Below are 13,256 nucleotides of genomic sequence, written 5' to 3'. Positions count from 1 at the left end.
ACACATTGCAGATCATTATATCTCCTCTCTTATCCAATAGAATGTAAAAGTATCATTTGATTTCACAGTAGAAAATTTGACACTCCACCTGATCGAATATATCATATTTACGTGACTGTGGTACGAAGTTGAAGACAAGTTCGATAAATTAAAATGTGTGTACATTTTTTTAATATATTAGAATCTATACATTTATTTTTAAAGAATTGTATAAATTCTATGATATAATGCGATAAAGAATGAAGAAACATTCTATATATAAATCGCTTAATAAATTTTTGAAAGCTATCTTTGATTGACATAATTTAATTATCTATGTTTAGTAACAAGAGATTTGATTTATAATTTATTCATGTTTGATATTTTAGAAAATTTTTGTTTGTTCATAGCATAAATGTGATGTACACATCGTGATCAAATTATTTAATTATTTATATATATAGTTCTTGAAATTTTGTATCGAATAAATGCTTAAAACTATATACATAATTTAGAAACCGAAAAATTATATTTTTTAATTGATTTTTTTACTTATTAAAGTGGTTTATTTTTAAAACAAAATAACCGTTCTTTAAGAATACAATAAGAAATGCCCTTTGTATGTTTTATGAATGTACCGTGCATTTTAAAAATATATGTTATTTTACTCTATCCGCGGAAGCGAACCCGTTTCCAATTTGTTCTCCCCACGGAAGCGAACCCACTTCCAATTTGCTCTCTCCACGGAAGCGAGCCCATTCCCAATTTGCTTTCCCACGGAAGCGAGCCCATTCCAATTTGCTTCCCCACAGAAGCGAACCCGTTTCCAATTTGCTTTCCCCACAGAAGCGAACCCACTTCCAATTTGCTCTCCCCACGGAAGCGAACCAACTTCCAATTTGCTCTCCCCACGGAAGCGAACCCACTTCCAATTTGCTCTCTCCACGGAAGCGAGCCCATTCCCAATTTGCTTTCCCCACGGAAGCGAGCCCATTCCAATTTGCTTCCCCACAGAAGCGAACCCGTTTCCAATTTGCTCTCCCCACGGAAGCGAACCAACTTCCAATTTGCTCTCCCCACGGAAGCAAACCCATTCCCAATTTTTTCTCCCCACGGAAGCAAACCTATTTCCAGTTTACTTCCGCAGAAACGAGCCCATCCCCAAATTGTCCCCACCCACGGAAGCGAACTCATCCCTCAATTTACTGTCTCCCTATAGAAAATAAACTATGGGGGATGATGAAATATAAATAGTTTAGAATGTAAATACTTATGAAATGGTTTTTAACATTACAACTTCAAGAAATTCATTAGGGATTTTACTAAAATAACGTAAAAATTATCATTTAAATTACGTTTCAACAGCTTTAAAAATTGAAAATTTTTAACCAATAAATTTTTTATAGTTATACTTATATATATATATATCGTGTGCATAAATAGTTAAACTATGAGGAAGAAACTGAATTTAATCCATCACTGTGTTTATAATATCCATAAATTCTGTAGAAAATCGATTTTACTATATCATCTTCACGCTGTTATTTTTGTCTTTCTCTCTTATTTCTTTGCTTATTTTACGTTATTGAGACTGGAAAATTCGTCTCTAAAGTCACTTTAAAAATGATTGATGTTACCGATCGAAAAACGTGTTGAAGACATTTTCATTCTAAAAACACAACATATATAAATTACGTCACGAAAAATTACCTTTAAAATCAAATTAAAAATTATTATTATTTTATTTTTTTCTTCCTTTTCTTCTTGTAAAATATTAATCTAGAAAAATAATGTGTCAAAATTTCCCTTAGGTATAAGTTACTTCTGGGATGGACTTTTCTCTTTGTTGCTATAGAAACACACCCAGAAGTGACAGAGTAAATGAAAATGAAATCAAATACGAAAAATTTTTTATATATAGATATGTATAAACTCTTTTGTATTGAAAATTAAATTTCGAAAGATTTTTCCATTATTTATTCAACAATAGAAAAAAAATTAAATAATATAAAATATTCTTAAGTAAATAATTTTTACGTTTTATTAGAACAAATTCCTTTATTTATTATCAAATTTTTAAAGGTCTTCCTGTTTATTAAACCAATCGTCATTCGAAGGCCTTTGTTTCGAGTAGCAGCCTTTCTCTACGCCGATTGGTTGTAATATTCAGTATCTATTCTTAAAACGTTGTGATTGGTTGATTAGTTTTTAAGGGGGGAGAATTTACGTTAAATTGGGCGGTGCTAATTTTAAATTAAATATAATTTTAAAAATATGTTTAATTTTTAAATGTATTTAACGAATTTTAATAATTTATTATTTTACGCCTTTATTATTTTATAATGTTTTAAATATAAGCCCCTCCTATTTATAAAACTCGATCTTCACTTAAACCAATGCCTTTCCGAAGGCGGGATTTTTTTTATAATTTCAAATAACGCTCCCTTACGCCGATTGGTTACCATTTTCAAAATCTATTCTCAAAATGTTCTGATTGGTTAATTAACCTCTCAAAAGAAATATTTTTTAAGTTGAGATGGGCGTGGCTTATTTTAAATGAAAAAAAAAATTAAATGAAGAAAAATTAATTACAAGTGGAAATAATTTTAAATTTTGTTAATTATACTTTAAAATAGGAGCAAGAAGCTTAAAATTAAATTTCCTTATTAAAATTTATCGCAATTTTAAATTTTTATTATTAAATTTTATCACTTTTTATGTTTAATTTACCGTGCTTATACTCTCAATCTACTTGTTTACCGTCCGGGATGATGTAGATATTTTTGAAAATTTCGTAAATAATCTGTTTACGGTTGAAAATTTCAACTTTCCTAAATAGTTTATAGCATTATTATCGTATCAAATAATAGTTTCTGGACCATCTTTCATTATAATTAAGTTTTCAACTACATTAATTTACATATAGATTCTATATATTACGTAACATTTGAAGAGGTTTTAACTATGAAATTTGATGCGAATTAAGCATTACCGAGCTAAAAATAGATAGAATATTAATTAAAAAATATATAAAACACGATTTTCTATACCTTAAACCGCAAAAAAGTATTATTTGAGACATTTGTTTTTTATACTTTCTCCAAGAAATAATAAGTCGTAAGCTTGGTTGAGCTTTACGGTTCGATAGTTAAGATTTTTTATTTATAGGAAACCAAAAAAACCAGATCAAATCATAAATTTACACGAGTTTGGCTCGATATTGGTTGAGAAAATCTCGAATTTAGAATATTCAATTTCTAAATAAATACATCGACAACGTTTCCATGATTTAAATAAAGGTTAGAGGTCGAGTAGAAGAGTTGGAAGATGGCTTGTTTTTTGTTTATTTTCTCTCAATTTTCAAGTTATTTCGGTTTTTGAGTGATGGTTCTTGGCAGTTCTCAAATCAAAACATGCTTTTACAGCAGTAAATCTATTCTGTATAGACAAGCACCAAGCCCAGATGAGGGGGAGGAGAATCTAATCAGGATCGTTTTCATGGAAATTCCATTTGATCTATAGTATATCCAATTGTGTCAGCGAAATTTCCAGATATCGAACTGCATAAAATCGATGGGAGCAATTAAATTTTAAGCTTATTATATTTGAAGATAATTTTTTAAAAATAACTTACTTAAGAATGTTGCTACTCTACTCGACTCAATCAAGTTAATGAAGGTAGAAAAGTAAGTCAACACTTGATAGAAAGTTGTTATATCCTGTTATACTAATCCAGCTGTTCCATTAAGCAAAGGAATCTTTACTTTACTTTCTCCACTCTCATAGAGAAAAAAATAGATTAGATAGGGAAGTATTTTTGACTCAATAGAGTGATACGTGTCCATAAATAATCTAAGAAATTATCTAGAATATTTTAAGTTGTTTAATATGATTCCCTGATTTTAAATTGGTTCAGAGGAATTTTTTCGAGCCAAATTAATGCCGTATATCACTAGGATTAACAGGATTAATTTTTGCTCTAGACAAATTCAATTACAATTTTCTTAAGTATTATTGGAATATTTGGCTTTAAAAGTAACAAATTAATAAGGTTTAAAGTTAAAAATATTTTTATTTTAATTAAATTTTTATTACTAAAGCTAGAAATAAAGGATCTATAATAATGTAACTTCTACATCATTTTTCTAATTAAATTCTAGCGATAAAATATTCACGTATTGAATTATGCGAGTTAAACAAGTTTAAATTATTAATTAAATCGATTAAAATATTCATTCGTCATTTCATTATTTATATATATATATATAAGATAAAAACTCGAATTAAATCCGCTAAAAATCGCCGCCAGCTTAAACATCATCACACTCGCGCCGTGCGGAAAAACGCAAATTACAGGGGGCAGCGCATTGTGAAATTTTTTTCTCTCTCTTCTCCCTTTATACGAATTCACGTTATTAAACAATTTTAAAAACACACCCGAAACCGCTTAAATTACGTTATAAAAAAGGGCAACACTTTACTAATCGATCCGTATCACAGAATGATAAGCGGCCATTTTGATGATGTCACTATTGTTGTTATTAACGTTGTCACAGCGACTTACTAATCGTTGCGAAAATATCAACGTGACATCATGTTCCGCACTCCTCCTGGTTATCAAAAATTAAATATTCCGTTAAATTAGAATAAAAGAAAAAAATATATATATGAATATATATTTATTTTAAAAATAAATAAATACATAAATAAATAAAAATGACGTGTTAGAGGAGAGAAAAATGCTCCTCACTACAACAGTTAATTTTTATTTTTATTTATTCTTAAATTATTACTTTGGTGGAGCGAGTCAATACTAGAGTTATTAATAAGAAAGTATATTTATTTTTCCGCATCCCCTCCGCATAGAGATCGTTCCGCCCTATACTAGAGGAGTGAACTTGGCCACGTGTACGCTAACTAGAGTCTGAAGTCTAGACTTACAGTCAGTACCACGCTAGCAGTCGGTCTATATACAGCACGACAGGATGAAGCGTGTGTTGTTTGGATAGGACCCTGTCGATCACACAACAACAACAACAGCTATGTCGTCCGAAGTGTCGTTTCGTGATCTTAAATCACCATCTGTTAACCAACAGATGCTAGAACATAACGTCATCACCTTCAAGTTAATTAAGACAGGTAAGAGATAGAGATTCTTTTATCGGGGGGTGACGACGCTGTACAGGGGGCGGAGAACCTTTAATTTATCCCCCGATTTACGTCGAATTTTATGTAAATTAATTATAAATCGCCCTTGTGTAAAAACACGATGAAAATCCGGGCCAAAAGCCAAAAAATCCTCTCTTTTTCTAGAACACAATAGACGTAGTTATATAACTGTCCGAATACTTTTTCAATGTTGATACCTGTACAATTGTACAGTACTTATCTTAGTTATTACTTATTTACGTTTACTAACTTACGTATCCGTAAACGTTGTTGACTGTTAACGTTTTCTATATATAAATGGAACGGTTATTTTTTTGGAGCGTATCACTTTAATAAATCTATAACACGTTTATTGATGAGTAGCCATGCTTGTTACGGCGATAACGATACGTTCGAAAATCTATAACATAATTAGGCGCGTGTACTGTTAAACGTAATTAATCTTATAAACGTTTAATAGAGTAGAAATAATCACGACAAGTGCTCAGACCGTAAATATTATTTATTTTTTTTAATGGTCAGAGTAGACATAGAAGAAACTGTTCTATTCTTTATCAATGAAGCAGCTGTTTGATCCCAGGGCTTCGAAAAATCTACTAAAAATATCTTGCAGATAACAATTTTCCGGATTTTATTGTCGCTTAGAACGTCCAGGACAGACTAAAGACTGTGTTTTGTTTGATTTGGGGATCGTTTCCTTGTAATTAATCCGTTAAAATCGTTAGGAAAAAAAACGTTTTTTAGGGGAAATCCTCCGCTATTTTTAACAGAATTTTGGATGATAAATTCGTGCTACGTTTAACTCGACATTTAAATGCAGATATTATACAGAAACATTCATTTGCTATGCAGCCAACTGGATAAGCGTGAAGCTACGGCACAGTTTTCTATCTGTTAATGTTAACTCCACATGCCCGACATGATACGAATTTTCTATAATTTAAACGTTGACTGTTAAACGTTTTTTCCGGAATTAAACCGTCGTTTAGTCGAGAAAATATATTATAAATTTGTATTTATTTCTTTTCCTATGAAATATTCATTGGCCGCTGCGAGAATTATTTATGTACTTAAATAATTTAAAATAATAATAAAAAAAAACGTTTAATCTGAAAAATATCAGTCCGATTTTTATTGTCAAATGCTTTTACGCGTATTATTTATTAATTTTTATTCTAAAAATGTTTTTGTTTTAATATTGGAAACGTTGAATATTAGAAGATTTAATTATACAGAAACGTTTACTATTAAATAATTAATAAAGTAATTTTTAAAATAAACGTTTTATGTTAGTAACACTAGTGCTTAATAAAATGTTCATGGAGAAATTTTTGAATTTTATGAAAGGTTTAATGCTGAAATTCTTGAATTTTAGAAAACGTTGAACCGAATGTACGAAATTTTAGGGAAGTTTTAACGATTTTCTCTATAAATTTTCAAATTTTCAGCATATAATATAGTGAGGAATATTTAAAAAAGTTTAATCATTAAATTTTATGACAATTTTACTGCCGAAATTCTCCAATTTACTGATGATCTAGAATCTAAAAACAAACGTTTAATTCAGAAAAGGAATATTCTAAAAAAAAAAAAAACGTTTTCAACTGAAAATTAACAAATGTTAAAACAGTGAATTAGAAATGTTTGATATCCTTAACAAATCAGTTTGTTTATACCGTAGAAAATTGCCAATAATTCAACGTTTTTCTATAGAAAATGTGTGTCAAACGTTCCCACGACACTCGAGTCACGTGACAGGGGGTTGAGAAGCTTCTCGTGCCGGCTAGCTTATTTACGGGTGGCGTATTATAACGCGCAGTCCAACATAGACATATAAAGCGCGGAGAAAATTACGCGTAACGCACATGACTATATTTATAACACGTGAATTAAATGACGTCAGAAAGCATACAACTATATTTAACACCCGGATATACTAAAATCGTTCTTGTCATTGCACTTGAGTCTGTGACCGTACTTTTCAGTTACGTCACCATTTTCTAGTCGCTACGACAGTGACGTCAGCGGTGAAAGGCTACCGTCGATTGACGTCACCAGCCCGTAAACGAATTGATAAAAATTTATGTTTTCGGTCTTTTTAGAATGGCTTTTTTTTTAGTAGATTATTTCTGTGGAAGGGAAGAAAAAAATCTGTATATAAATAGGGTTTATTTATACACATCATCTATATTTATTGAATTATATTTTGAGTATTTTTTCGGATTTAAATTTATAATAATATGTGTAAAACCCCCCTACTGAGCTTAAACTTTCCTGGCTCCTCTACTTTTTTTTCCTTTCTCCCCATTCTATTGTTCTAATTGACATTGTAAAAGTTGGCTTTGAATCGTTTTTGTAATTGCAAAGTCTTATTTTAGATTATAAACGTTAAATTCTTTTTTTTTATTGTACATATTTTTTGAATTTTAAAATGTTTAAAACCGTTTCAAAATGTATTTTTAACGCGACGGAGGTAAAACCTCTGAAAAAAACCTACTAGAAGCAACGAGCTTTTTCGTGCCGAAATTTTAAAATATTCTCGGAATTTTTGAAGAAAATACGTACTTAAGTACGTAATTTCTTCACAAAACGCAAAAAAGTTCGTTTTTAGAATGCGATTTTTTAGAAAAAAGCCGTAATTTTATAGGAAACGTCGAAGAGCGACGACGTTTTGGCGACGTCCTTGTAGCATCTCAAACTGTTTAGTTTTTGACTGCGGGCTGAATTTAGCCCATGCGTCAGAAGTGCACTTAATTTTCTCATTCGCGGACATCTTTCGTTGCATCGAAGTCTAGACTCGAAATTTTTCATTAAATTACCCCGATCGTGCGTTATAACGAGTTAAAGTTAGTAGGAAATTACGTAGACGGGCGCATACTTTCGTTATACGCGAGCTTGCACGCTTAACAAATTATTTTTTGATATTTACATAAGCCGTTAGCACGAATATTTATATTATATTATATTCTCAGATTTGATATTAATATAAACGAAATCGATTTTTTGATATATTTTCAGTTTATTCTTCTGTTGGTCAATGGATATGGAAGATAGAATAAGCGAAATCGATAAAACTAAAATTATTTCACTTTAATTTTCTTGGAGACTTTTCTTTGATTTCTAAGAATAAACTTTCAAAAGTAAAATCATTTTTAATACCATTTTGGGCATTTAAAATTGATAATTTGTGATAAAAATTCCTAAAATTAAAAAGGAATTTTTTGGATAAATTCAGGAAGATCTTGAAGAATAATTTATACTCGTGAGATATTTTTTTAGATGATTTTCCTGAGATTTTTTAAGATTTCCAGATAAAAAAGTTATATTTTTTGAAGAAATGATTAGAATAAAAATATTCCTCAAAATAAAAAAAAATTCACTAAAAATCTTCCAAAAATTCCCAAATAAAATCACGGGGGAAAACCCCTAAAAATAATATTTTTAGAGGAAAATTTAATCTTACGAAACTAAAGACGATTTTATTACTAGGTACATTTTACTCGAGTCAATCTTCCTGTAGATGATGACGATGATGATGATGATGATGATGATGATGATGATTTATAATTTAAAAATATTTAAAGTTATATATATATTTAAATTAAATTTAATTTAAATACTTTGTAAAAATCTGGATATTTGCCAACGCGAAAATGTTCAGTGGGTAGCAAAAATTTAGGAGTTAGAAACCGTCAAAATTAGAATTTACGAACCTTCGCTAATGTAAACATTAGACTTATCGGATTTATAACAAAAACCAGTTAAAATGTTTTTTCCCCTTCCTTCGATTTTTAATAGTTTTTTTTTTTTTTTGGATATTTTCAGTCAAAGAAATCGCCTTTATTAAGGATGATGGATGTTTCTACATTAACCGAATCTTGCTTTAATGTCACGTTTAATAGCTCTAAAACATAATTCTCCGTCTTGTAAACGTATAGAAGGATTCAAAAATGCAATTTTCACTTGAAAAATTATCTAAAAAATTACATTATTTGCGAAGGGAATGTCTTAAAAAGTGAAGGTTTAATTAAGAAAATCGCCGTCCTCAAAGGGAGGTTTTTTTAGGATTTAGAGTAAAATGTTGGTCAGACGAACTTCCAAAAAATTTTTGGTATGAATTTATTTATTTTATTTATTTTTTCTTAAATGTGAGTGAGTTTGACAAGTGGCTTTGACGAATTCCTCCGTTTAAACTTTTTCCTATGAATTTTTTTAAAAGGGTGATATATCGAAAGAGTGACGTGGTAAATGAAGAAAATGTTCGAATTTCGAAGTTTTTTGCCGAAATTTTTAGAAAATTTTATTTTGCATTCGAAATTTTCGAAGATGTCAGTTAATAGTGTGACATTGAAAAATGGCTTATAATGATGAGTTATTTGTAATGAAAACAATATACAATGGTGATATGGATAAGAAATTTCACATTTAAACATGATAATGATGATAAGTCGTATATAATCATTGTTTAATTGTCGTTTTGTTACAAAAATTTGATTATAAGACTTTTATTAGCATCATCATCATACAGTATTTCAATACGAAATGTTTTTTTGCCAATCATCATTGTATCTTCACTGAAATGATCAGATATTTACAATGAAAAGAATATTTCTATAAATATACAATGATGATATGAATAAGAAATTTTGTATTGAAATATGACAATGATGATGATGCTGATGATGATAAGTCATATCATCATCGTCATATTTCAATACAAAATTTCTTATTCATATCGTCGTGTGGTAGTAGGAATATTGTTTTCATTATAAACATCTATCTGATCATCATCATCATTTCTGTAAAGATACAATGATGATATTGATAAAAACATTTGTATTGGAATATGACGATGATATTGATAAAAGTCACGTAATTAGATTTTTGTAATGAAACAGTGAAAATCATCATTATTGTTTCTATAACGAAATGATGATGATGTGGATTTTGTAATGAAACAACGATTAAACAATGATGATATGACTTATCAGCATCATCACCACATTTCAATGTAAAATTTCTCATCAGTATCATCATTTCACTTTTATGAATATCTAATATCTATCAGCATTGTTTTGCTGTAGAATTTATCATCACTGTTCCATTAGAAAATATATTAAAGCACGATGATGAGGAGGAATTTTTATAATGAAGCGATTGTTTTGTAAAAACGTGACGAGGATGCTGATTAGATGTCTGCCACAAAGTTATACTAAAACGTGATGATGATAAATTTCATAATAAAACAATGATTTTTACAAAGATATGATAATGATGATGATGATATTTATATAAGGAAGCAATGAATAAAAAATGATGGTGGAATGTTGTGCTGACAAATTTTCTAACAATGATGATTACGAGAAATCATCAGGTAAAACAACGATGAAACGAAAAAATTAGCAAAATTTTAAAAAATATATTTTGATTATTTTATATTCGAAAACAAACATTTTACAAAGTTATTTAATTATAAAAATATTCAATTAATCACAATTTAATGATTAAAAGATGAAAAGGATGAATGGACGTTAATTAAAATTAGCGAAAACGATCTGATAAAATAGATTTCTAAAGGAATTCTATTAATTGAATGCTAAATGCCAAAAATTTTATAATTAAAATTATAAATAAATATATTTACAAGATAGAATTGTTTTAAAATTAAAGTTTTTAGAAAAATCTAAAAAAATAAATTAATTTTTAAATGTATATTTTTATATGAAATGATTTTGTTTTGAAAAATTAAGATGAAGTGTTTTATTTGTTTCGTTTTGTTAGAGAATAAATATAATTAATTTGACACGTGAGTGATTTTTTTAAGACGATAATTGCCGCGAATTTGACGTTTTCGATTGGAATTATATCATTTAAACGTGTTTTATTTGAAGGGGAAACGTTTTTTAAAAATAGAAATTTACTAAAAAAAATTTAAGGCACGTGATAAAATTTTTTTGATACACCTGAAGAATATATTTAACGATTTTTTAAATGTAAATAAAATATAAATTCATAATTAAATAAAGGTAATTTCAGTGTTTTTTAGATGAGGGAAGTAATTTTTGTGCGCGATTCTTTAGGAAATTTTGATTGCACTTGAATACATTTTTTAATGCTTTATTTACATATAAATAACATATATATATATATAGTTATGGAGTACTCTACAGTACATGTAAAAGAAAAAATAAACGAAACGAGATTTTTAAATTTAAAATATAATTTTTGCGCGGTTTTTAGAGGAAATTTTTCGAAGTTAGAGAATATATCTAATAATTTTTTAGATGTAACCACCAGCTTAAATATAATTAGCCCTTTCAATGGCGATTTTGATAGGGTTTTTTTAGAATAAAAATTAAATGACTTAATTATGGAAATAATCTTATTTTAGAGAAGGTTTATTAGGTTTTTTAGATGAAGTTTTACGTGTTTTAGAGAAGTTCCACGTGTTATAAAGAAGTTTCCACGTGTTTTAGAAATTTTCCACGTGTTTTCAGAGAAAGGTTTCACATTTTTAAAGAGAAGTTTCACGAATAAAATTCACTAATTCAATAAAATTAATTTTAAAAAAACAAATTTTGAGTTTAGCTAAAAACATCTTATAACTTAAATAATTTCAGTACAAGAAATTAAATTTTTTATATCATTGTTAAACATCTTATCACGACATTTTTCCCACATAATTGTAATTAATTGAACACGTTGTTACACTTAACAAATTAGTTAATGTAACTAATAATTCATTATCATTTTCTATGTCAAAAAACGAAATTTAATCATTTCTTCAACTGAAAAAGAACTACAAAAATTACATTTTAAATATAATTTCTTTAGTTTTTTTTTACATTCGTAGAGGTTTTTTTTTTTATTTTTATTCTAGTAAATCCAGTTTCAGAACAATTTTATAAAAGTAGTAGTAAATAAAATGTATTTATAGTTTATATATAATATATATATATATATTATATATATAACGATATTAAACTTTTTTTTCCGTGTATTTTTCTCAAATTTTACTAAAAATATGCCCTTTTTCTTTACTTCTAAAAATGTCTGTTCCTTCTGTTTAGAAATGTCTTCATTTAAAATATTATATTTAAGTAAATATTCATATATTTTCGTTAAAAAAAAGTCAATTTTTTTGAATTTTCTTTTTTTTGGTCTAAAACACCTGAAACAATGGCTTCGTTTCCAAGAAAACTTAAAACTTTCATACTTAAAATTGTTATCGTGCAATCGAGTTTGCAGTCGCAGCAAAATTTATGCTTTTGTATTAAAAATTGTTCTCGTCTCTTTTACTAATTCAGCAAAATTCGAGCTTCCACACTTCAAAAAAAAAAAAATTGTATTTTAAAACAAGTTATTAATCGCAATCAACTGTTTTGCATCAAAAACTGCAGCATTCTGCAATTTCTTGCATGAAATTAGTTATATTGGAAAACTTGAAGTATTTACAAGTTATTGTTTTGAAGATTTTCTTTTAAAAACTAAGAAGTTTTTTGAATGTTTTTATCCAGAAAACTTTTGTTAAATTGAAGAAAATTTTGTTAATAATTAAATTATTTTGTGTCCGAAAAATTGTAATATATTTTTTATTTATTCTTATGAATATCGAGTCAAAGACTTGCAAGTTTTAACCTTTGACCTTCTTGTCAGAAACCAAAAATAATCTCAAACATGGCCCTTAACAGTCCACGTTAGAGATGAAAAATGAAAATTTTTTTATCTCTGACTGTCCATTTTACAAATAAAAAAATGCACATTTCTGACCTTTAACCGCTCATTTTACGAATGAAAATGCACATTTGTGGCCTTTGCCCGTCCGTTTTACAAATAAGAAAGCACAGTATTTGACCTCTAAAAGGCAATTTTAAAGGTCAGAAGAGTTATATCGAGCGTTGTGTACTTTTTAACCTTTGACCTTTATTTTTACCATTTGTTAGTATTGATATCAGTATATTACCTTCACAACTATTTTATAGAACGTATAATTTTGGAATAGAGTAATATTTTCGACTTTTTTAGTATATATATATATATAACAATCTAACTCTATAAAATCGTGTTATATTTCGAAAAAACTTTACGATCTTCAAAAAAAGACAAAA

The 13,256-nt window shown here is 28.2% G+C and overlaps 1 protein-coding gene across 5 annotated transcripts in view; it reads left to right on the top strand.

The window, feature by feature from the left end:
• The window catches only part of Stacl (Stac-like), a 76,652-nt gene that overhangs the window by 23,835 nt on the left and 39,561 nt on the right, over window positions 1–13,256 (top strand). Inside the window, exon 1 of one of the 5 annotated variants that reach the window (XM_067279788.1) lies at window positions 4,870–5,118. The exons of the other annotated variants lie outside the window; for them this stretch is intronic. Within the exon in view, the coding sequence (XP_067135889.1) occupies window positions 5,022–5,118 (97 nt within the window). The 5' untranslated portion in view covers window positions 4,870–5,021. Of the gene's footprint in view, window positions 1–4,869; window positions 5,119–13,256 lie in introns of those variants that run through there. 5 annotated transcript variants of the gene reach the window in all.

This window comes from Centruroides vittatus, unplaced genomic scaffold (assembly GCF_030686945.1).
Source record: "Centruroides vittatus isolate TY-2023 unplaced genomic scaffold, ASM3068694v2 contig_877, whole genome shotgun sequence".
Classification (NCBI taxonomy): Eukaryota; Metazoa; Arthropoda; class Arachnida; order Scorpiones; family Buthidae; genus Centruroides; species Centruroides vittatus.
Note: the sequence above shows the minus strand (reverse complement) of the source record. Positions and strands in the feature narration are given on the sequence as shown.